General features: G+C 37.4%; 1 protein-coding gene across 1 annotated transcript; it reads right to left on the reverse strand.

Moving 5' to 3' along the window:
• Nucleotides 1-26,461, reverse strand: VCPIP1 (valosin containing protein interacting protein 1). Its single transcript, XM_082858935.1, has 3 exons — nucleotides 23,497-26,461; nucleotides 14,333-14,419; nucleotides 1-5,372 (listed from the first exon to the last, which is right to left on the reverse strand). The coding sequence occupies exons 1-3, from the start codon at nucleotides 26,207-26,209 to the stop codon at nucleotides 4,504-4,506; spliced, it is 3,669 nt and encodes a 1,222-aa protein (XP_082715061.1). The 5' UTR covers nucleotides 26,210-26,461; the 3' UTR covers nucleotides 1-4,503.
• Between the last annotated feature and the right edge of the window lie 181 nt (nucleotides 26,462-26,642).

Raw genomic sequence — 26,642 nt, forward strand, 5'->3', positions numbered from 1 at the left:
CTTCAAATACTGTACAGTGAAGTGTGCTGTAGAACTCTATATAGATGGAATACACTATTACCAATTATTTATTACTCAAGTGTAATATATACAGCAATCACAAAATCAGAAAATAATGGATAACAGCCAGTGCTTTAGGGATGGTAGAACATCTATACTATTTTATTGAGCAGTTAAAGCACTTGCTATTTAATTTTTTCTAAATATTTACACTATTACACTTATTTTTACATATTCTTAATAACATTTCCCTCTAAAAAGCAGACTCTCCAGCTCTTGGCACTAATTCTTAAAGTCAAATAAACCTGAAAATACTGACAACCTTTTCAGTCCTTTATTGCTCTACCACAGGCATAAAAGCTCAGGAAGGGACTTGTGCATTCTAAAGAAAAGTATGCAATACCTTAAAATTTTTAAATACTAAGTAATTGATACAAGCAGATAACATCAACTAAAACGTTTTTTTTTTACTAGTTTTCCTTTTCTTTTACAAGAGAATCATCGTATTAATATTATACTAAAAAGCATGTAGACTCCATAATTTAAAAAGTTAAATGTCAGATATACAAGTAATGGCATTTTCTCCAATAATTCACAATTTTTACAATTTCTGCTATTTTGGAGCAAACATTAAAATTCTCACAATTTAAGTATCATTAAATATGAATTGAAACACTTAGCATCTCAAAGAATTATTAAGAATGGCAGAACTTACAATTAACTACAAATCTTACATTGGTGATATAGCCCCTTTTGTTATTTCTTAAGTAAACATTCTACTGTGGTATGTTTTCAAGTGAATAGTTCTGGTTTGAAAAATTATATTAAGAGCCTTGAGGTTATGCAATTTTGTTAAATTACATGATAACCTGGAAATGTAGGATATATCTACCCCAACTTAGAGTATGTATCTCACTACTACTGTTATAAGAGGTAATTTTAAATTCATATTAAGATGAGTGGAGTTTAATCTGATTTTGCAAAGGTTTTTATGAAAATCTTAGTATGGAAACCTTGTTTTGAGAACCATGAATCTCTCAATATCTGCTCTGCAATATTTTATGTCTGGGCCAATTAAAATTCCTGTTTGAAAAATGAAGACCAAATGGTATTGATATTCTGAAATAAACATTTTATGGTATTGTCACTATATTGACCAAAGCTTAATTAAAGACAGAAGTTGTAAGTTTATTTCATACTTAAAGGTTGGTTAGTAGTGAGGTCTAAATTTTTTAGAGAAATGTTCACTAGCAGCCAGTTATTAGTAGGTAACTACATAAAATAATACTGTTATAAACTTTGCAGTTAGTAGCTAACATGTGATGTCAGTACAATTCTCAGAAACCTGTCATTAGTATGTGAGTTGCTAGTAAGTGATCTTCCCTGAGGTAAGAGACCATATGCAAAAGTTTGCTAATTTCCAATAAAGTTAGATTCTTAAAAATAATGGCAATAAGGACCTGTGTGGCTGGGAATCATAGATGCATTTCACTTTGTTATCTTAATTGCAAGCAGTAGGCTTGACTGTAAAAACGAAACTAAAAATCATCAGAAGATATAAAGCAAGTTTCACAGTCAATAGCACTTGCTAAATTTAGGTCTTGAGCTTAACATTTTCCAATAAAATACCTGAAATATAGTGAAAGGAGGGGAAATGGGCCTTAGGCTTGCTCTTTAACTAGTTTCTGAGTAACCATTCCCTTAGTTCATCATATTCTTGCTCATAATATTTGACAGTGTCTTGTTTTCTTCAATTTCAACCAGTTTCTCACAACCAATATTCTAGACACACATCATCTTCAACTCTACCTGGACTTCGGGTCATATAGTCAACCTTGGTATGACTAACTATAAAATGGATTAGTGAAGAAAAAAATTTACTTCAATTTTCAGTTAAACACTGCAAATAGAATTTAACTATAGGGCTGAATTAGAGTTATAACATTACATGTAGGGCTAAGAAAATATTTCAACTAATTTATGATCCCTAGGTTGGACTCAAAGTTGCGGATGTCCTGGTAGTATTAAAATGGTAGTACTAAAAAAATAATCATTCCTATAATTATGTATTTGATTATGATAACCATATGGAAGGGCAAACGATGGTAGTCAAGAACTTAAAGAAATTCTGCTCTAACACTTTTTTGTGAAGATGATACCTGGCCCACTTCTCAAAAACCATTAATTACTGCAACCAAATTTCAGTTATCTAAAATAATTTCAAGAAACCTGACCATTCTCAGAATCGAGCCTTTTATTCTTTATCAAGGGAGAACCCAAACTATTATTATAATGTTCACACCTAACCAGCTTCTAAATAGCACTGCTCTGGCAAGAGAAATTAATAGTGTTGTCAAAGATTAGCCTGCCTTCTAATGTTCACAGGTGCATTCTAGTTTGACTAAATGCAAAAGTATTTAATAGGGAGATAAAATGTGCATCTGATATTTTTACTTTATGCTATGAAATTATATTTGTCAGTTATTAACTAAACATACCGAGCCACAGGTGAAGAAAATATTTGTTAAAAGGTGATTATATCATTTACCTGGAAGCAATGCATTCGTTTGTTAACCAGTTTTCCTGTATTTAAACTAAAAAAAGTATGTGGTGATGGAGGGGCGGGAGGGTGTTAGTGGCTGAAAAAACCCAAAAATAATTATAGTGGTTAGTGATATTTGTAATTTTTAATTTAACACACAGAAGTCACCTGTACTAACCAAATGGGAAATATTATTTGGTAGCTGCAGTTCTTTATGCAAAACTAGTACACAATATAAAAGTTCTAAGATTTCCTTATATTTATAGACATAGAGAGAGGTATCTGAAAGTAAATTTAGAAGAAGAATGGAGACAATATGGTTTTAAAAATGTGATAATGTGATAAAACTAACCCAAATATGTATCTTGCTCAGATATCACCTGCAAAATATCTAGAGTCTCCGTTCTTTCCCTATTCAAAATAAAGTAGTTAACTTAATAAGTGAATTCATCAGAGATACTTTCATAGAAAGAAACCAAAAACTCCCTTATTTGGAAACACAAGTTAAAGTTCTGTCTATATTCCTTATGAATCAACAGGTTGACATTTTAAAACACCTGATAATATAATTTCTGATGTACATTTTCTTGAAATGCAAACGGTTCTGCATCTGTTAACACGAGCAAACAGAGAGAGCCAGGCTTTAAATGCTCTAGATAAGAGATTGTATTAACATACATTTTGTCTTTCATCCATTCAAATTCAACTTAATTTCAGTGAACAGAGGAAAAAGATGGATTAATGTGTACATTTCAGAATACAGATTTGCAGAATAGGATAAAATAGTGCAATACCAGTCTCAGGATAAACATTCTTTAAGGAGTAAACGTGAAAGCTGCTTCTTGAGGAAACTGGCACTAAAGATTTGATGAATACACTATTTAAGTAAATGCCTGGTTGATCAGGGTATGACGCAGTCAAATTTGCATCCAAATCCAAGTGAAGCCAACAAATGAAGAAAATCTTATGGATTCTAAGAAAAAAGGGAAACATTTTTGGTTCAAAGGGGCTCAAATACATTTAGCATATACAAGCTTAAATACCATTGATCAAAATTGTAGAACAATGTAACTCATTCATAAAGATAAATTCTTATTTATAAATGCTCTGTGAATCTGACAAACTCTGAAAATTAGAGATTAACTACTGCTACCATTATTTTTATTATTTTCTACCACACATTGCAATCAACTTTTCTGCAAGATTAAAGGACAAAAATTTGGTAGTACTTGACCAGGCCAGGATTCAAAATAATGGTAACATATTATCAACAACAGAGCACACACTTGGCTGTGTTGGCTCAGACAGCAACATTACTGAATCACATTGACTTTATCATTCTAGAATAGTCATCTTCCCCAACCTTGCTCAAATCAGCAAAACGTTATATCATTACACTACATTCTCAAGATAGTTTCACCAAGAATATATATCTCTATGAATGTGTTCATGTTCACAAAAGTGTCAGGATCCCAGTGTCTAATATATCCTTTTATGAATTTCAAGATACAATTTACTTCAGATAACCTTCAAATTTACATAAATCCTTTGACACGCTAATAAATATGTGGAATGGTTACCCTGATGACATCAACATTAGCAAAATCTTATTTCCCCCCAGCCCTAGCCTTTTCAGAAATCAAACATAAGTAGCAAGAGAATTTTCATGTTTTAAACATTAAGACTTTCATGGAATTAAAATTACAGTGAACCACATATATGGAAGAAAGTCATTTCAGCGGATCTAATAACTAATTTATAGGAATTTAGAGCCAGCCTGGGCAGCAGTATATTAAAAGCTATTGCCAATCACACACTTGCTATCATGCACTGAATAACAAGATATAATCTTTGAATTATATACGTACAAGATTTTTAATGACTAATCAAGTTATGTGGCCCAGCCAACAAATATTACATGTTCACAATAAACATTCTGCCTTTATTAGCCTCTAATTAAATCAAGAGTGATCCATTGGCTCAGTTGTGTTTGTCATCTCAGCATCTTGACTATCCATCTCTTCAGGCTCCTCCACGGAATTTCCCTTTTGTGCTTTTGACCTTGTAGCAAGTGCTGCTCCCAGTGCCTCTGCCACACAGCCATCAGTTGTTTCCGTGTTCAAATTTTCAGTGCCACCAGTTAGAGAAAAAGATTCAGGTAAGCCAGTCTGAAGACTCCCAGACTTCACAGAAGGACTCACAACTTCGACGTTCCTTTGAGGAAGATCAGACAGTGACTGCTCTGTACTTTGATCCCGCAAGTGCTTGTCCATCGACGCCTGAATAGAAGAAACCATTTCCTGCAATTTTTTTCGCTGGGCCTCAACCATATCAGGATCAAGCTGCCTGCTGTCTCTCATTGTAACTACTCCAGGAGCTATTCGAATAAGCTCACTGTTACTAGGAGCAGCTGTGAATACAGAAGGCTCTGTTTTAATGGAACTACTAAAGTGTGTCCCTGTGGTCTGCTTCCTTACAACTGGAGTTTCCCTAGCTCTTGGCTCAAGGTGTGGGGTACTGGATGCAGTTCCTAGAGAATGCCCTTTTCCCTGAAAGGCAGTCACATTATGAAGCTGCTCGGATTTCTTTTTCACTACTCCACCACTACCTAGTTTTAATAACCCATGTGAGGGACTTGACTCTCTACTTCTTGTCGTAGCCTCTGCTCGAACCTGACTTACAGCCTCTTTGACTAAATCTTCAACATCAGGACCGATGGGGAAATGTCCTGCAGCATCCACACACAACTCCAGCCTATCTTCAGAAGCATTATAGACAAAGGTTTTGCCAGGCAGATGTGGAAAAGTGCAATGCTTGCCATCAGCCATACCTGAAGAGAGGAAAAAGAATTTAACATATTAAAATCTTACTTGAAAGGTGTAGTAAAGACAATTATAATTGAAATAGTAAACTTCCAATAATAATTTACAGGTAACAGCTTTCAAAACAAACTTAATTAGCAAATAATTTATTACACTTATTAATAGAATTTAATGCTATTACAAAAAAATAAATACCACCATAAACCTTAATGTAGTTTCCCAGGGGATTTGAAAAATATATATCATTAACCTATCACAAGGTTAGGAAAGTTAGGCTTGAAACAAACCTTTTGTTAGGCTTGAAACAAACCTGTTTGTTAGGCTTGAAACAAACAGCTTGCATAAGAAAAACACTAGCAATTGTGTTAGTAAAGCATCTGCTCATAGTAAAGCAATAAGAAAATATACTTTCATTTAGTAAAATTCAAATTATAAACTTTAAAAATACCTATAAGGGCAAAGTGTTGTGTACATATGTTGCACAGTGTGTTGAATTAAAAATCATAAGTGATTCTATTAAATTACAGAATACCAGAATAAAAGTTTTCTCTGTGTATATATATGTATTTTTCACAAATATAAAAAGTATGAACTTTCAAAATAAGATACTCCATATTAAATAGGTGTGGAGGCACATTTAGGAAAGCTAGGATTAAGGAAGGCACTGTGACTTAAGTATAACTGGAAGAACTGACATTTGGTTACAAAAGATTAATAACATTGTATTCAATTCAATTCCTTTGAAATAGTTGTACTTCATGTTACAACTCTTATTCCTCTCTGGCAGATCAGAACCACCAAAACAAGAGTGAGTTATGGATGCTCTTCAAATGGCCCAGTGTGATATACTTTCTCACAGTCAATGCAGCAGTAGAGGGTAAGAATTTTAAAGCAGGCTTCCCTTTATTTTCTAGCTGAAGAGTTTGGTCTCACTACATGGTATTTCAAATTTTTATACTTTTTCCAGCCTGGGCATAAAAAAATTGCATGTGTGTTTTAAGCTATCCAATATCTTTACATTTTAAGTATAGACTCCAAATATGCAAAAATAAGGGTTTTCAACTTTTATGAAACCACAGATTTTCTATGTTTAAAAAAAATGAACTTTTAATAATATATGGGTATGTTTATGGCAAAATATAAAGGCAAAAGCAAACTAGTTTAAAATGAATGAGACTGTTAGTAAGTACTATAGAAATTCAGAGAGGGGAAGGATGAATGAACTCTGGAATGCTTTGTGGGCACTTAGGTAGTCTCTCTCCAGTTTTGCAGGTTATTAAGAATAGTCCCTTCCTCTCTGAAAAAAGCTACGGGGTGGTTCTAATGTATCTTACTGTGAATATTCCAAATAATCAGAGAAAAAAACAACTTCAAATGAATAAATACCATATAGTAAGTTCAAATAAACATTCATTTCAGTGATAAGTGAAAATCTAATGAGAATTTCCTCTTGGCACATTTTTGGCAGAGAGAACTGACAAAAATAGATGTACAAAAATTAAAATCAGAGATGTCTAAATAGTACCTTTCAGAGTACAACCCTTAAATCAGTTTACCTTCTACCAATCCCCTACCTCAGAGATCTGTAAACCATAGCTCAGGAAACAAAGGTAGCAAAAAAGAGAATTTTGAATGGTAAGGCCAGGGATGCCCCAAGGAAAAGCTTTTAAACAATCATTTCAATAGATAACAACTATTGAGCCTCACTATATGCCAGGAGCTAAAGTAGACCTTGAAGATTCCAAAATAAAATGTAATTGTTAGGAGATGGAGACAAGTGTCAATAGACAATTATAATGCAATCAGGTAAGTATAACAATGAGTATAGTACTTATTTCAACTAATTATTTGAGTATTATATGAGAACACATGCAAAGCACATACCACAGTGCCTAATATACATCATGCAGTCAATAGTTTTAATTTCTATATTAGATCACAAGGGTTTGTAGTCGTTTCCAGGCTGCTACTGTGATGCTTTCCCTTGGCTATCCCTGGAAAGAATCACGGTCCCACACGTTTATCACAGTATTATTTACAATGAAACACTGGAAACAATCTAAGCTTCAACAAGAAGAGAAGGGTTAAGAAAATTACAGTCTATCTACCTGACAGAAGTAATATGCAGCTATTAATACTGATATAAATAAGTAACCTATGATGCCTCATTGATACAGTAAAATATGCATAATACAGGAAAATAGCAGGAAGCAAATCTAAGTATTGGAATTACAATCATGACCAAAAAATGCATGTATAAGACAAGTATTTAGTAATTATAGGTGATATTCCCCATTTCTATAGTTTCTAGACTTTTTACATTATTAAAAAACTTTAAAATATATGTTGAAAAATCAATACAAATACTGTGTTGTGATTAAACAATCATTTAGGTTTTATATAACTTATATAGTCCTTTGAATTTTAAGAATCAAGGTGTATTAAAATTTCTATATCATATATCAACAATTCTATTGCACATATACACCAAAAGACATGTATAATAATATTTATAGCTACATTCTTTCTTACATCAAAAAACTGGAAACTACCTAAAGTGCATCAGAACAATGCATTAATTAATTTAAAAATAACTTTCCAAACATAAAGAATAGGAATATTAAAAGTCTATCTGTTATATTGGGCAATATGTCTGTTCAAATGTAGATATAACCATCCATCTGTTAGGGTGGATTTGAACAAAGTAAGAGAATTATGTTCTTTTCCAGTTTTTGGAGGGTATGGGTGTATGTCTGGGGGTGAGGAGGGCTTGTTATGCTTTGATTCTTTGACCACGGGATGATGATAATGATTTGCCACATGAATCTGTCCTAAAAATAGAGGTAACATTTTACCACAAATATCAGATGAAATTATATTTTGAAAGGTAAAATGATTTTCTGATGGTGACCCATTTCAAATGGCTGTGTTACAGTCAAAAATTTTAAAAATAATTCTGCAAATAACAGCTGGGATTCTAATAATAACAAACATTAGCTAAGTATTTATTAGGTACCAGGCCCTTTGCTAACTGCTTTATGTGCACAATCTCATTTGATCCTAATAATAACCCCGATATTATCATACCCACTTTACAAATAGAGAAACTGAGACTTAGAAGTCACACAGGAATAAGTAGTAGAACCAAAATTTAGTATCAGATGTTCCTACTCCAGAGCTCTAAACTCCCTCCTAATAAGAATAAATACCACAGGTAACATTTAAAAAATATAACAGCTCTACTGACATATAATTCACACACAGCTCACCCATTTTTAAGTGTACAGTTCAATGTTTTTAGCATATTCAGAGTTGTGTAGCCATCACCACAATCACTTTTAGAACATATTCCCAGAAAGAAACCCTGAACCCATTAGCAGTCACTCCCATTTCCTCCCCCATCCCATTCCCAGCCCTAGGCAACCACTGATTTACTCTCTCTGTCTCTCTAGGTGTGCCTATTCTGTCATTTATATGACTTTTCATATAAGTAAAATAATACAATATATGGTCTTTTGTTTCTGGCTTGTTTCATGTAGCATAAGATTTTCAAGGTTCATCAGTGTGGTCTGTATCAGTACTGCATTCCCATTCCTTTCTATTGCCAAGTAATATTTCATTGTATGGATATATCACATCTTACTTATCCAGTCTCTAAGTTGATAGACATTTGCATTGTTTCCAGTTCTGACTACTATGAATAATGCTATTATGAACATCTGTGTACAAGTTTTTTGTGGACACGTTTTCATTTCTCTCGGGTATACACCTAAGAGTGAATTGCTGGGTTATATAGTAGCTCCATCTTAAATCTTCTGAGCAACTGCCAGACTTTCTTCCCAAGCGGCTGCACTATTTTACATTCCCACCAGGATTTCCTTGCCCACCATTCTTAATATCTGTCTTTGTGATTATAGCCTTGCTAGTGAGTATGAAGTACTATCTCATTGTGGTTCTGATTTGCATTTCCCTATGGTTAATGATGTTGAGCATCAGTTCATTTGCTTATTGGCCATTTATATATTTTCTCTGGATCCTTTGCCCATTTTTAACTGGGTTGTCTTTTTACTGCTGAGTTCTTTATATTCTAGATGCAAATCTATTATCTGATATATAATATACAAAATTTTCTCATTCTGTGAGTTGTTATTTCACTTTCATGTTGGTGTGTGTCCTTGCAGCACAAAAATTTGTTTTTATTTAGCTACATTTTTTTGCTTGTACTTTTGGTGTCATATCTAAAAAGATTTTGCCTAATGCAAAGTCAAGAAGTTTTATGCCTATGTTTTCTTCTAAGAGCTTTCTAGTTTTAGCTCTCATACTCCAGTTTTTTTATACATTTTGAGTTAATTTTGTATTTGGTGGGAAGGAGAGGTCAAACTTCATTCTTTTGCATGTGGATATCCAGTTGTCCCAGCCCTGTTCACTGATAAAACTATTCTTTCCCGCATTAAATTGTCTTAGCATCACAGCTAACATTTTAAAAATAATTTCAAACCAAAACCAAAAAACTATTTAGAAAATAATCAAGAGCGTCATCCCCACACCACCCACCACAACCCTCCCACACACAAAAACAACTGAGGGAAGTTATTTTCAGTCCTATGAAAGACAGTGCATACTTACCCCAATTACTGGGAGCCCTATCATCAATCATAATTAAGTAATAACTTTTTAAAAACCACTAACTGGGGCTTCTCTGGTGGCACAGTGGTTGAGAATCCGCCTGCCAATGCAGGGGACACAGGTTCGAGCCCTGGTCCAGGAAGATCCCACATACCGCAGAGCAACTAAGCCCGTGTGCCACAACTACTGAGCCTGTGCCCTAGAGCCTGCGAGCCACAACTACTGAGCCCACGTGCCACAACTACTGAAGCCTGCGTGCCTAGAGCCCGTGCTCTGCAACGAGAAGCCACCGCAATGAGAAGCCTGTGCACCGCGACAAAGAGTTGCCCCCGTTCGCTGCAACTGGAGAAAGCCCGCGCGCAGCAACAAAGACCCAACGCAGCCAAAAATTAATTAATTTATTTAAAAAAACATTAACTGGTATTGATATATTTCAGAAGGTAGAATGAAGTGAAAGATGTAAAGTTCTTTAAAAAAAAAAAAAGATGTAAAGTTAAAAAGAAAGGGATGCAGGGCTTCCCCTGGTGGCGCAGTGGTTGAGAGTCCACCTGCCGATGCAGGGGACATGGGTTCGTGCCCCGGTCTGGGAAGATCCCACATGCCGCAGAGCGGCTGGGCCCGTGAGCCATGGCTGCTGAGCCTGCGTGTCCGGAGCCTGTGCTCCGTAACGGAAGAGGCCACAACAGTGAGAGGCCCACATACTGCAAAAAAAAAAAAAAAAAAAAGGGATGCAAAAAAAAAGGCAGGGGGATGCTCAGAGAGAAATTTATAGCTTTAAATACTTATATTAGAAAACAAAAATTTGTAATCAATAATCTAAGTTTCTACTTAAAGAAACTAGGAAGTGCAAATTAAATCCAAAGGAAGCATAAGAAAGAAAAAGTAAAGATAATAGCAGAAGACAAAGAAAATGAAATGAGGAAAACAATGCAGAAAACCTATAAAACCAAAGCTGTTTCTTTGAAAAGATCAATAAAACTGATAAACCATTAGCTGGACTAGTCAGCAAAACAAGAAAGGCACAAATTGCCAATATCAGAAATGACAGAGCTATAGACCTTGAAGACATTAAAAGGACAGTAAGGGAATATTATAAACAACTTTATGCCAATAAAATTGATAACTTAGATGAAATGGACAGATTTCTTGAAAGGCAAAACTAACAAAGCTTATTCAAGAAGAAAGGAATAACCTTAAGAGCAGTCTATTAAAGAAATTAAATTCATAGTTAAAAACCATCCAATAAAGAAAACTCGAAGCACAGATGGCTTCACTGGTGAATTCTACCATTTAAGAAAGAAATAATATGAAAGCTATTACAAAATCTACCAGAAAACAGAAAAGGAGTGAACACTTCCCAACTCAATTTTCTGAAGCCAACATTACCCTGATTAAACAGTCATTACAAGAAAACTACATATCATTATTATGCCTCATGAATACGGTCACAAAAACATTCAACAAAATATTAGCAAAGGGGCTTCCCTGGTGGCACAGTGGTTAAGAATCTGCCTCTCAAGGCAGGGGACGTGGGTCTGATCCCTGGTCAGGGAACTAGATCCCACACGCAAAGCGTAACTAAGAGTTCACAGGCCACAACTAAGGAGCCCGTGAGCCGCAACTAAGGAGCCCACCAGCTGCAACTAAAGGAGCCAGCAAGCCACAACTAAGGAGTCTGGGAGCCGCAACTAAGGAGCCCACCTGTCGCAACTAAGACTTGGCACAGCCAAAAATAAATAAATAAACAAAAAAATTTTTTTAATGGATTATAAAAAAAGAAAGAAAAGAATCCAGCATGTGACATTGGTTCAACAGTCAAAAATCAATGTAGTTCACACTATCAACAAACTAAAAAGAAAGCCCTTATAAGATCATTTCAATAGATGTGGGAAAAGAGCACCTGATAATATTCAACATCCATTCACGATACTATAAAACCATCAATAAACTAGGAATAGAAGGGAATGTCCTCAACCTGACAAAGGGCATTTCTGAAAAACCTACAGGTTTGAATGCTTTCCACCTTAGACCAGGAACAAGGCAAGGATATCCACTCTCACCACGCTATTCAACACTGAATTTATAGCCAGTGCAAAAAAGCAAGAGAGGGCTTCCCTGGTGGCGCAGTGGTTGAGAGTCCGCCTGCCAATGCAGGGGACATGGGTTCATGCTCCGCTCCGGGAGGATCCCACGTGCCGCAGAGCGGCTGGGCCCGTGAGCCATGGCCACTGAGCCTGGGCGTCCGGAGCCTGTGCTCCACAATGGGAGAGGCCACAACAGTGAGAGGCCTGCGTACTGCAAAAAACAAAACAAACAAAAAAAAACTAATACTACCAAGTGCTGGAGGAATACAAAATGGTCCAGCCAATCTGGAAATGGTCTGGAAGTTTCTTATAAAGATGAGCATATACTTACCACATTTTTCAGCAATCCCACTCCTAGGTATTTACCAAAGAAAAGTGAAAACATACGTCCACACAAAGATGTGTACACAAATGTTTATAGTGGCTTTATTCATAGTAGCCAAAAACTAAAAACAAACTAAATGTCCTTCAATTGGTCATGGAATTTTTAAAATGTGATACATACATACAATGGAATAATACTCAGCAATAAAAAACAAATAAACTACATGCAACCAGACGGATGAATCTCAAAAGCACTAGGCTAAAAACTGAAATTGACAAAATTTTTCCGTAAAGGGGCAACCTGGTAAATATTTTAGGTTTTGCAGACCATATAGTCTCTGTCACAACTATTCAACTCTGCCACTGCACTGTGAAAGCAGCCACAGACAATATGTAAACATGAGTGTGGTTGTGGTCTGATAAAACTTTATATACAACAGGCAGCGGGCCTGGTATGGCTCACGGGTAGGAGTTTGCCAACCCGTGCTCAATCAAAGAAGCCGACACAAAAGGTTAAACGATATGGTCCCATTTATACGGTGATATGAAAAAGGAAAACATATAGAGACAGAAATCAAATCAGTAGTTGCCAGAGCCTAGGGGGAGAGGTAAGGGATTAATTAGAAAGGGGCACAAGGCGACTTTTTTGGAATGGTGGAAATACTCTATATCTTGATTGTGGTAGTGGTTACGTGACTGTATATGTTTGTCAAAATTCACATGCCTGTATTCCTAAAAAGGGTGCGTTTTACTGTATGCAAATTATGTTTCAATAATCCTATCTTAGGAAGGAAGGGAGGGAGGGAGGGAGGGAGGGAGGGAGGAAGGAAGGAAGCAAGGCAACTGGCCAGCTGGCTATTCTTTGGTCCCCAATTCAATAAATCAAAAGAAAAAACATTTTTTGAGACAATCAAAAATCAAGGAAATTTAAACACTGACTGGATAGTTGGTGATATCTTAAAAATTACTGTTCATATTTTTTAGATGTGATAATGGTATTATGGTTATTTTTTAAAAAGAAAAAAAACAGTGCTTACTTTTAGAAATACATACTGAAGTTCTTACAGATGAAATTATGTCTGAGATTTATTTCAAAACAGTCCATTTGAGATGGGGTAGGTAGAAATGTACTGATAATTATTGAACCTGGGTGGTAGGTAAATAGGGGTTCATTACATTATTCTTGCTACTTTTATGTGTTTCAACATTTCTACAATAGCCAAGTTGGGTTTTGTTTTTTTAAGAAGGAAAAAGAAGTGTATGAGAAAGAAAAAAAACAAACAAACATAAAATAGAGATTATGTAGTTAATATCTACAGAGGTCAGGTAGGTAAGAAAGTGAGATAAGCCAGAGTGATAAAGTCTGGGGCCAAAAGTACTCACATCAAATTTTTGATAAAACACATGGGGTCCAAACATACATACTGGCAACCTCTCTCTTGAAACTGTGAAGATACAGTTATACACTTGCACATATCTTTATAAACAATGTATACCTAATGTGAAAAGAGGTTAAATGTAAAGTGAGCTGTTTCCTAGAATCCAGAAAATAGTGAGGTATATAGTAATCATAGTCAAAACACAACAACAAAAAAACACTGTATTATCTGGTTCTGGGACAGTCACTAGCATTATAAACAAATCGGCCTCTAATTTCACAATTTGTCTTTAGTTGTTAAGGATCATATACATAAATTAAATGAGAAAACAGGAGAAAGAAAGTGATAGGAGATTTTTAGTAATATTATAGCAGAAAACGTAGCTGACCATATCAGGATAATAATCCATTTTAACTAGGCAGACTGATAAAGAAAAATATGTACCTAATATTAACACTGGAAATAGTTTCATAAGAATATTATCTGAACTTTCTTAATCTTAGAATAGCTTGAGTGGAGATATTATCTAAGAATAAAATCAGAAAGCAACTATACCCATGGTTTTCTTCATAATATTGTAGAATACGCCACCCTGCTGGAACATGTGAGGAAGCCCCTTTGCATAAGACCATACATCTTCTCCTGTAAAATAAAGATACAGTATTAGCAACTAACAAGAGAGTTCAACCCAGGCTTGCTTTAATATGGATTAGCCTTGAACAGAGATCGCAAGGCAGACCTCCTAAGTGAGTGATGCAGTCTGGTGTAATACAACATATAGGAAGCGATATGGAATGAGGGAACATGACTAGAAAATGCATGGTCCATCTAAGATGGCAGCCATTGCCAAGTGCTGTCATGGAAGAGTAGAGGCCCAATGTTTCAATATCAAATGGCATTTCAAGAGAAGCCAGAAATCCAGGTTTTTAATGTTTAATTCTCCCCCTTTTTTTTTTAATGTCTTCTATTTATTTGTTTATTTATTTTTGGCTGTGCTGGGTCTTCACTGCTGCGCGCAGGCTTTCTCTAGTTGCGGAGAGCAGGGGCTACTCTTCATTGCAGTGCGTGGGCTTCTCATTGCAGTGGCTTCTCTTGTTGCGGAGCACAGGCTCTAGGCGCACGGGCTTCAGTAGTTGTGGCACGTGGGCTCAGTAGTTGTGGCTCACGGACTCTAAAGCGCAGGCTCAGTAGTTGTGGTGCACGGGCTTAGTTGCTCTGCGGCATGTGGGATCTAACCCATGTCCCCTGCATTGGCAGGAAGATTCTTAACCACTGCACCACCAGGTAAGTCCCCCCATTTTTAAATGTAGGAACTAATTCAAAAATGTCTTTAGGGGCTTCCATGGTGGCGCAGTGGTTGAGAATCTGCCTGCTAATGCAGGGGACAAGGGTTCAAGCCCTGGTCTGGGAGGATCCCACATGCTGTGGAGCAACTGGGCCCGTGAGCCACAACTACTGAGCCTGCATGTCTGGAGCCTGTGCTCCGCAACAAGAGAGGCTGCGATAGTGAGAGGCCCGCACTCTGCGATGAAGAGTGGCTCCCGCTTGCCACAACTAGAGAAAGCCCTCGCACAGAAACAGAGACCCAACACAGCAAAAATAAATTAATTAATTAATAAACTCCTACCCCCAACATCTTTAAAAATAAAAAGTGTCTTTAAAGCTGCATGAGTCAATACTGGGCATATTAAACAAAATACATATGAAGATCCAATCCAGTTCAAAGTAAACTAGTATGCAACTGTGGACTAGAACAACAGAAAAGGTTACAGAAAGATACTATGTTTTTAAAGTAGAATATAAAAAATATATTCTATATTTAGGTTAAAACTAATAAAAACAGATGGAAAGGGCTAGGGAGAAAAGTAAATAGGTAGACTGAAGATAAGTAATTAATGTATTTTGTTGTTGCAAAGTTGACTTTTTAAAACAGAAATTTAGGGGGGAAATGACCTATTGATGAGATTTAGAATAAACATTAGAAGCCCACAAAATAGCTATAAGCAACCCACTATTTCACAAAAACGTTGTTTTCAAGAACATCTTTTGACAGTGCCTATTATCAATAAGAAGTTTCAAATAAAAAGTTAAGAATGGGGTCTTCCCTGGTGGCGCAGTGGTTGAGAGTCCGCCTGCTTATGCAGGGGACTCGGGTTCGTGCCCCAGTCTGGGAAGATCCCACATGCCGCGTAGTGGCTGGGCCCGTGAGCCATGGCCGCTGAGCCTGTGCGTCCGGAGCCTGTGCTCTGCAATGGGAGAGGCCACAACAGTGAGACGGCCGCGTACCGCCAAAAAAAAAAAAAAAAAAATCTAAACGGGTGCCAAAATAGTAAACTCCTCAGAACTGAATACTAGTAAGAAATACTAGTAAGTAATACTTACTAGTAATACTTAATACTAGTAAGTAATACTTACTAGTAATACTAGTAAGAAAAACTAGTAAGAAAAACTAGTAAGAAAAACGATGTTTCTTAATATTGATACTTTACAAACCCAACTATTCCTTACTTAAGCAGGCAGAACTCTAAAAAGTAATAACTCTATTGAACTGTTTATTAACCTTGTGTTTTCATTATCTACCTAAGAATTATCCATTATCTTCCTAATCTGCCTCGACCATGATATTTGCATACTACAGATATACTGTTTATCTGTTTACATACTATATGTATATCTGTACTTTTTTCATTAAATAGAGTAAGATTTATTTTACCCTCCCCCAAGAACCAATTTTCACCCCCTTCAGACCTATATGGCCCTAGTGAGCATGGATACTCTATTGCTTTAAGGGAAGGATAGATACCACCTAAATCTCTATTGTCTACCCAGCTCTGATCAGGCACTTCACATAATTTCGTTTTCTCCTCCTAACTGAGCCCAATTTTACAGAAAAAGAAACAAGCTCAGAGAGTTTAAATATTTCTCGCAAGATCAAATAGCTAGTAAGCGGCAAAGCCTGGATCTGAATCCTGTATATCGTTCCACAGCTTATACCTTCTCCACTGATACTAAACCTCTACTAAAGGTCAAATCATGTTACAACAAATTTGGCAGAACTATCCATACTCTCTTCTTATAGAAATCCATGGCATCAACAACTGGTTGAAAGAAAAACTAGGCAAATTATTTCCTTTGGTATATACACACTTCCACTGAAGTCATGTTTGTTAGAAAGAGAACCAAGAAAAGGGATCAGAGATCAGGAAGCAAGGATTGTGACACTGCACAAGTCCCCCATCAGTCACAGATGGCTCTCTGCCACATTTCTCTCCATTCCTTCTACAACTGACCTGGTTCAGGCCCATCTCCTGCCTGAAGCACTGCCACCGCCTCAAAATTGGTTTTCCCTCTAATCTTACTCTCCTCAAATCTCTACTCCATACAGCCTTCATAGTTAAACCTTTAATGGTTCCACCAAACCATATGGTAAGTCCAAGCTCCTTTCTCACGGCATAAAAGGCAGCCTAAGATTCCTTACCCTTGCTCCTATCTCACAGCTCTCTCATCATATCCTAACTTGATTTCTACAAAGCAACACCACCAAATTGCTCCAGTTCCCCAAAGACCAGTAGTAGCTATGTATGCTTTAAAACTCAATTTAGGTGTCACTTCCTCTAGGATTCTTCTTCAGTGGTGGTTAGGTAGGTACCCTCCTTAATGCTCCCATGCATATAAACACCATAGCCCTGATCACACTGCAGGTTAACTCAGTTTACTTTTCTGTTTCCCCTTCTAGACCAGAAGCTTTTCAGAGTCAGGAAAAGGTCAGTGGCCTATTTCACTTTCTATTCCCGGGCCTGGCACAATGCTGGAGAGCTAGTAGCACTCAGAATTCGTGAAATGAATACTAGCATAAATGAGGTTTTTTCTTTTAGTAATGCCTGAGAGATGTCCATGAAAAACTTAATTGAAGCAGCACAACGACAACTGCTCTTTAATGTTATATGGATAAAATGTTAACTAATGGTACCATCTGTACCTCTTCATGAATTTAATAAAACAAAATCATAGCAAAAACAAAAGTAAAGGCTTTTAGGTACAAACTTGCAGTTATAAAATAAATACGTGACAGGGATGTAATATACAACATGGTGACCATACTTAATAATACCATATTTGAAAACTGCTTAAAAAGGGGGAGGAGGAATAACTCTTCTACCATTTCATTGGAAAACAAATTCTTAGAGAACAGGACTAGTCTGGTAAAGCATCTAACAAATACTATACTAATTCATATTTTTCTGTTAGTCTCCAATTAATTTTGCTTTATAATTCAACTGTTTCTTCATAGTACAACAGTAAAATACTTATATTGAACATACTGCATATATGTATAAATGTAGAAAAAAGTCTATACCACCACCATAGATAAGCTCTGTTCATACCTCGTCTTCCTTGAATCCTTCCTAATAGTCTTCAGTTCTCTCACCTGAACAGTAGTTATTATATATGGCAGTGATATTATGGATGTTTTTTCTTTTGGTTATCTAATTTTTTTCCTCTTTAATAAGAGGTAATTTTTTTAAGTATGTTAAAATTAAACATTTTAAAAATATCATTGTTTTTCTAATTTTTACTACTAGTAACAAAATCATGGGTTAAAAGTGAGTTTAAAAGGTCATCGTTCCAATTTTCTAACTTTAGATATTTTAAAAAGCAATTTGAAGTTTCAACAAGTGAGTAAATTTTAAAATCTAACATCTATATGAAATATATTATTAAAAAAACAAAATAAAAAATATATGAAATATATTATTAAGTTCCCCCCCAAAATACCTAAGTTAATTCTGAACTCAAGTTCCTATTACCATAAAATAAACCGACCAAAATGTAAATTTAAAGTAGGAACATAGGGCTGTTTCTACTAGAAGAATCCTAAAGGTATTCATTAGCTGAGAAAAATTGTTGCCATCTCTCCACCCTTCCTGCAGATCCTCCCATCTAAAACTGTATCTACCTTATCAATAGTCAAAACCATTTCTAAGAAAGGCATGCTTGTTTCTCTCCTTATACTTAGTCCCTTAAGTGTCTTTTAGTGTCATCATCAGCCATTAAAAGATATATTTATCTCACACACACACACACAGAGTCTGATTCTCTCTGGGGAGTGCAAATGTTAAAGAGAACTACTATATTCTACTTTATACATACTTGAGTTCTTTGAATTTTTAAAAATAATATTATCTTATAATTGAAAAAAATGTGAAGGAATAAAGGAAATAGAATTGATGTTTAACTTAATCTTCAAAGTATATTATAAAATCACCATTTATCACTTATGTCATAAATGGTGATTTTATAATATCATACTTTGAAGGTACATATTTACCTTAAGATACACCTATATGCATTCTTTTTATTCAACTTTATGACAGCTCCCCCATTAGAAATATGCTGTCTACAAATCAACTGGAAGGGTTACCACAGTGTATGTTAAGAATAACAGATGCATTAAGTCCTATCTAGATTTGAAACGTCCTTCACCCAATATTTGAAGAAAAAATTCAAGATGCAATGATATTCAGACCCCAAGTCATCTTAAAAATAAGTGTTTGAATACCACGTGTGATTTTGGAAAAGCCCAAGGCAGTTACTATGAAATTATAAAATATTGTGTAATTTAAAAATGTATACTAAAAACTCATACAGTTCTTTAAGAAAGACAGAAGGTATATAAAAATCACACAAGTTTCTCAACCCCTGAAAGGATGCTAACCTTTGTAAGTAAAGTGGGGTAAATATCTCACAAATAGCCTAATTCCATTACAGCAACTCTGACAAAGTATGTATAAAACTGACAAACCATTTTTCACAAATCTGTCTTCATCTCTTAAAAGAGAAAATTAACTAAAAAGTTAGTGGAATACAATATTAATAAAAAAGAAATTAGCCTAGTATTTACGGTGGATGATGTACTACTATCTATCATATCTACCACAAAATAGAATCCACAAAAAACTGGTCTATAAGAAAATTTAATTACATATTTTGCAATGCCAGAGTTAAAGTCACTCACATACTGTATAAATAATGAAGATAACAGTCTGAAAAAACTGTTTAATAATGTCCAAGTGGTCTGGATAAAGCAGATTAAAATCTGTGAAATATTACAGGTAGAACACTGTTATTTCATTTTAAACTACCATTGTTAGATTCAAAGTGACTAGTTCCATGAACTGAGCAAAAGATTGATGTACTCACTTAGTCTCGTTGATACAAATAATAATAGATATAAATTCTATTTAATAAATATCCTACTTAAAAACAGTAGATAGGCAACACACACGTCCCTGGCTATCAAGAAGTCAGCCTATTTAATGAAGACACACAATCCTATATCTATCTATCTATCTATATATATATATATATATCCCCCATACTTTTGTAGCTTTCATCAACAGATCTCCAGCTTCCTTTTCTCTATGTATAAAAATTATAAATGAAAACTATAAAAGTATGGGATGCCCTCAGTTGAGACCCTGCAGGTAAGTTTATGGAGGGCAAGAACCATGTCTCATTCATCTTTGTACCTACAACACAATCTCTAGCTCACAGCAGATGTTCATTTTGCTGACATAATCTGCATTCATTCATTCAACAAGCATGTACTTGGCACCTAATAAGTGCCAGGGCCTGTACTAGGTGATAAAGTATTTATCGGTGAATAAAACAGGCTACTGTCTCTGCCTCTGTGGCATTTATAATGGGGGAGGCAAATGAGTAAGTAAACCAACAAACAAGATAATGAAAACTTATAACAGGTGCTAAGAGGGAATTGAACAGGGTGCAGTAATAGAGTGGTTTAGCAAAGGTCTCTCAAACCCTTAGATAAGGTGGTCAGGAGACAATCTCTTTAAGAAAGTGGTATTAAAGCCTTAACCTAAGTGAGAAGGAGGCAGCTATCTGAACAGCAGAAAGCTTGATGAGCTATTTTCTAAACCAACATACCAGCAGCTTAGCTCACATTTGGTAATTCACAAAGTTATTTCTGCACTTTGAAATTTGCAATTTTCTAAATAAACCGTCATTTTCCATTTTCCAGCCCTCTTCAATCTAAACATCAAGAGTTCCTCAGCACTCTTTACACAGGGCTGTGTGTACTTACTTAGCTAACCCCAAACTGACATTTTTACAAATCTATCACTTTTAATTAAGAACATCTTCCAGGGAATTCCCTGTCAATCCAGTGGTTAGGACTCTGCACTTCCCCTGCAGGGGGCATGGGTTCAATCTCTGGTTGGGGAACTAGGATCCCACAAGCCAGGGGGCAAAAAAAAAAAAAAAAATCTTCTACGTAATTCAAATACAGTTATGAGAGAATTAGAGGTAGAAAACTAATGTTTATAGAGGAACTAATACAGGCCAGCACTGTCTTAGTACTTTAAAGCAGAAAGTCTCTCAAGAACCACCACCATAAAATTAGCAAAACACTCTTTTTATGCTTAAATTCTGTGTCAGAAGTAGAAGTGGGAGACTTAAAGAAATGTGTGGGTTTGTAGGGGCAGCAACATAAATGCTGGAGGTGAAGAGGGAAGAGATCGTAACAAGAAGACGTTATCTTGGTCAACTCATTGCAGTCCACAGTCCAATACTCAGATATTCAGGTCCAGAAACCTCAATCCAACCTCAAAAAGTGACTAACTGTAAACGAGAATTATATTTTACTAATTTTCATTATGAAACATATTATGTTGACCAGACTTTTAGACTACTGATCATAATCTCACCCGTGCCAAATTATTAATCTACATGGAGAACACAGCCTTCCAAGTGAATATAATCCTCACCTGCACTCTCACCTGTATTATCAATACTTACACCAGGAAGCTAAATGAGTGATCAGACTAGATGCTTGGTGACTGTGCAATCAGTAAAGGGATTCAGATCTTTGAGCCAGGCCACGGTGAGGACTGATCAAATACTCCTGCCCCTCAATTGAGACTACCTTTCTAGTTACCAGAATTTTCACGAACCCCAGTTGATGTATCTTTTCCCCTTGTATAGCAGTGTATAAACATTGCCAAACTCTGCTTTTCAACTCTTTTTCAGTGTTCAGTGCTGACCATCCATTCCATTTCTGCTGACACAGCCTTTCTTTGGATATGTTAATGTCATCTATTTAATTCAATCAAAAAAAAACATTTCAAAGTGCCCACTCCCTGCTGGGCATCATACCAGGTGCTGAACATCCAAGGTTATATATGAGCCACATCCTCAAGAGTTCCTCTTCTATGGAGAAAGACCTCTTTTCCTGTTTTGACCTGGGAGATTGTTGGTTTTCTTAAAAGTGCCTTCAGCACATATCTAAGTTTATCCATTCTGTTATTAAATGATGTTATTAAATTTTCAGAGTTCTGGGAGTACTTTGCTGTTGCCCTATGTACCAACTACAAGGGGTATCTTGTGGATAGGAGGCAACTGAAGTACTACTGGGGAGTTAAGCAGCTTGCCTGAAATCACTAAATTAACAAGTAGTGGAGCTGGAATTCAAATTCTAGGTCTTTCTCACTCCAAAATTCACAATGTTTTCCTTTATTCCACGCAGTCTCTAAGAAACGAAAAACTCTTAAGAGATAGAAAAAATGCAAAGTGCCTAGCTAGTACATTTCTTGACATAGCCCCCAATTCAATGACTATGTCTGCCAAAATAAAGTCAGCAATATTAAGTTATAAATTTGTATAGGGCTTTTAGATCCCCTATTAACTACTAGGCCCCTAAACTTAACAAGCCAGAAATAAATAATCTTCATTTTGGAAGGTCAAGGACCAATTCACTGATATTTAGTACTCTTAGAAAACACTATCAAAACCCAGATCACTTTTCCAGTTGAAAGCTCTCATTTCAGCAAAAATAAGGCCCCTCTAATATGTAATGTATTTCAATTTTACTTCTATTTCAAGCCTTAATAAAGCATATTAACAGTAATTTAAACACAAAGATTAGTCAATAAAAATAATGTAAAAAGTACACCATTGGATTATTTCCCAAATCATCTAAAGCTTTAAATCATATATTTGATTGATAATCTATTTTCCTTTAATTTGTGTTGAATTATTAAAAAGAAATGCTTCTTAGCAACCCCGTTAATATCTACCTCGGTTCCTTATGTTTCTCCTCAGTTATAATAGTTCATTACAATTCATGGCAAAGAGTCACCGAGCAAGGAAATTACTTAAACACAAATCCTAATGTACAAATAAGAAAAATGTGATGAACTGGGAAAGGGAGAACAGGAAATGGATGAGAGAGCCCATTAGGTGGGAGTACAGTGAGCATATAAACCCAGAAACTGCAATTCATCAAACAGGAAGTCCTGAAATCACATGACACGCAGGAAAATGAAATTTAAAAATAAATGAAAAGGGACAAGGTGGGCAGGCTCAATAGAGCCAAGGGGGAAAAAATGAAAAAGCCTTTAAATGGATCCATTACAAGCCTATTTTTAAAAAAACAATTACAAGAATACGTTATATTTAAATAATCTGGTGACAATTAGGGACTACTTTCACTTTCTTAGTTACGTTTTCCTAATATTTACTCAATAGAAAATCACACTAACATCTATCCACTAACTGTCAAAAAACTAAAGAAAATAATTTTCTTCTAAAATATATCAGATAGTTTTTAGGATGACCATTTTTTTCCATGAAGACATCAGAAAAACTCAGCATATTACATTCACAATTAAGAAATACTGTCTGAGTTAAATTGATCTTACCCATTAACGTTGCTAAAAGACACAAGGAGTACATTTCTTTGTCAGCTTGCTCCTGAAGTTCCTTAGATGACAGTTTACCAGTGACAGCACTCTCTTCTTGTTTCACAGTGTGGGCCGAGTGTGTTGCTGCAGACTGACTCCCTTCGGCTTTACTTTTTAGAATCTCTATTGTAATTCTGTCACCATGTTGTAAAGGAACTGGCTCCTTTTCCATTCCTGCCTGGGGTGGCATTAACTCTTTAGGAGGAAAGCCATACCGAATACACTGTAAATATGGAGGAATGTTGAATTCTCTGGCTATGCTTTCCTGAAGTTCAAAAAACGTTGTTGAAGACTTAAGTGTAACCATGGACTGTCGTCCATCATTAGTTGTTATTCGGATCTTCTTCTCCTTAGAAGTGGTTGGTGAATAGGGAGCCTTGGTAGGGGTGGCAGGTGCAGAGGAAGGACCATCACGAACGGTACTGGGAGAAACAGTCCTGGGCTGCCCCTTTTGTTCTTGTTTTAACTTCTCTGTTTTTCGTTTCTGCATTACAGAAGCCTGTTCCGTAATATTCTGTTGAATAGTTCTTTCAGTCTTACTCATATTTAACTCCTCCTTGTGCAAAGTTTTTGTTTTCTGTCCGGTAAGAATAATTTTAGTTGGGAGCTGGGACTCCGACTCTTGTCCTTGTACGTCTCCAACTCTTTGGGCATGAGCACCATCTATATTTACAGGAGTATAATCATCAGGATTCTTTTTGGCAGTCTGATGCAATATAGTGTGGACAACTTTCTGAACCAGGATTTCACTCCCAAATTCACCTGGAAAGTGCTTGGTAACAAGTTTCATGGCAACATCGTAAACATTACTATTCAAAGATGCATCACTTTCATACTGGAACCAATATACTGTTTCTCTGACCACTCTTCCACCCCATTCCAAAGTAATAGGAAAAGCTTCTGGTAGATTGTCATACTCTTTACCATCCCAAAAATGTTTGAATCCACAACCACATTTGCCACCAGTGGACCTAGCATTAGTTCTGTCCCCATCCAAATACACAATAGACCCATCTCCTCTGACTCTTCGCACAGATGTGCCATGGCACCAATTACAAGCTGTCAGGTTACTCAATCCGTAGTCTGGTACCAGAACATCTTTCACTGAATCATATGAGCAAACCAAATTGTTCAAGGGAAAGCTATAATTTTTGTCAGGCCTCAGCTGTCCATGAGTACTTTTTGCCAGGTTATACAGTTTCCCTCCCGGAGCCAACCACTCTGGAGGAACATGAAGTTCAGAAAGGGCACCACAGAGCAAACATTTGTGAAGGCGATTATCCATTACTGCTTTTTTAGCAGCTGCTGTGACTTCTTCAGGCTGAACTCCTATCACCCCTGTCCTCCTGTAGAAATACTGATGGACATCAGCCACCAAACTAGGATGGATACCATGTATGTCCATAAAGACTTCTTCCATAGCAGCAACAAGCCTAAGTAAGTATTTATCCTGCAAACTTCTGTCTCCTCCAATAACACAACCACCGTCCTCCTCAAGTTTGATGTACTTCTTAATGAGGTCCTGAGGCACACCCCATGCTTTAGGAAGCAAATTCATAGGCAGTTTGGGCAAAGCAGCCCCTTTTATGCCTACCAAGGGGATATAATGGTTTCTACCAGAGCTACTCCAGGCAATACAGATGGGTTTGTTCAAATGACCATCTCTCCCAGTGCACTTCTCTGCAGGGATGAGCCCTGGCAGAAAGGTGGCTGAATAATCACCAGAGCTTCGCATGCCACTGAGTGAATCTAACAGAATAATAGGGCGATGCAGCACATTGGCAAGGCCAAATATGTGGATGTTCCTCAGACCCAAGGGAACACCCTCAGGTGGTACAAACAGAGGGTCACACTCATTGATAATGTCCTCCCACTCAGCGGCATCAATGAAGTCATGGAACAGGGCTTGATATCGGGCCAGGTGCTGCTGGAAGTGCTGTTTAAGATTCTCTCTCAAGGCATGCCAGAAGAGCTCCCGGCCTACTAGAGCCCGGGACACAGCATGCACCAGGCAGTGTCCATCCCCGTCCACATGCACTGGAATGAGGCATTCCTGACTCTTATTGGCCCGCTTGATGTCCTCAAGCGTGTCATGCAAATACAGGAGGCTTCCGGAGCGGTCCTTGCCATAGCCCACCGTGTTCACATGCTCTGGTTCGATGAGGAAGGCGCGGTCCCCCAGTAAAGCGCAATCGAACAGCTCGCCCTGGTTCATGTCCCGGAGAAGCTTAGCCCGGCCTGTCTGCTTGTCCATTCCGTAGCGAGCTAAGATGGGCGACAGCAACTTGCAGTGGTAGTTGGAAAGGCCCATCACCTTTACCAATTCCGTGTTCTTCTTGGGTGCCCCTGTCACCCCGAGCAGCGCGTTCCGCAGCAGGTTGTGCAGCACTACGTCCGGGTCGGTCACCTCCTCCACCCCCAGCAGCTGTTGCTGCTCGTGCCGCTGTCCGCACTCGGTACACTCGATGCTGACAGAACCGGAGGCCGGGAAGAACAGACGCGCCTGGCACTTCGGATCCGGGCAGCTCCCGGAGAGGATTCTCCGGTCTCTCCGCTTCGAGAGCACTCCCGGAGCAGCCGCCGCCGTCGCCGCCAGGGACGGCGGAGTCTGCGGAGCCTCTGGGGGAGGAGGCGGCGGCGGCAGCGGAGGCGGCGGCGGCGGCTGAGACATAGCTCTCGGCTCCCGAGTCTCGCTCCGCGTCCCAAGCGACCCTCAAAGGCTCATAGCCAGACCCCCGCCGGCCCGACTCGGTCTAGTCCAGGCCCAGGGCGAATCACTTTCCTTTCCCTACCAGCTCCTCCTCCTCCTAAGCGAAGGCGGAAGCGCCGGACGTTGTTTCTCTTCTTGCTTCTCCACTACCGTAGCCGTTGCCCCGAACGTAACGGCCACCACCCTAGCCCGCACTCACACTCACTCGCTCTCGCTCTCTCTCCCTCAGACACACAGACATACACGCCCTCACTGAGACTGCGCAGGCGCACCTTTCGCTCTGCCCTCTGGGAATTAGAGTTTTCTAGCCTCTCTCCTGGCCATCAAGTGCTAGGTTCCTGGGTCCATAAAGAACTACAAATACCGTGAGGCCAAGAGGTTCGGCGCCTGCGGA

Source organism: Leucopleurus acutus (assembly GCF_964270905.1).
Source record: "Leucopleurus acutus genome assembly, chromosome: 17".
NCBI lineage: Eukaryota > Metazoa > Chordata > Mammalia > Artiodactyla > Delphinidae > Leucopleurus > Leucopleurus acutus.

Coding starts and splice junctions, on each gene's coding strand:
- VCPIP1 (XM_082858935.1), bottom strand. CDS start 26,209: ATGTCTCAGCCGCCGCCGCCGCCTCCGCTGCCGCCGCCGCCTCCTCCC. Junction 14,420..23,496: donor TCTTTTAGCAACGTTAATGG/GTAAGATCAATT, acceptor TTTATTTTACAG/GAGAAGATGTATGGTCTTAT. Junction 5,373..14,332: donor TATTATGAAGAAAACCATGG/GTATAGTTGCTT, acceptor TCCTCTCTTCAG/GTATGGCTGATGGCAAGCAT.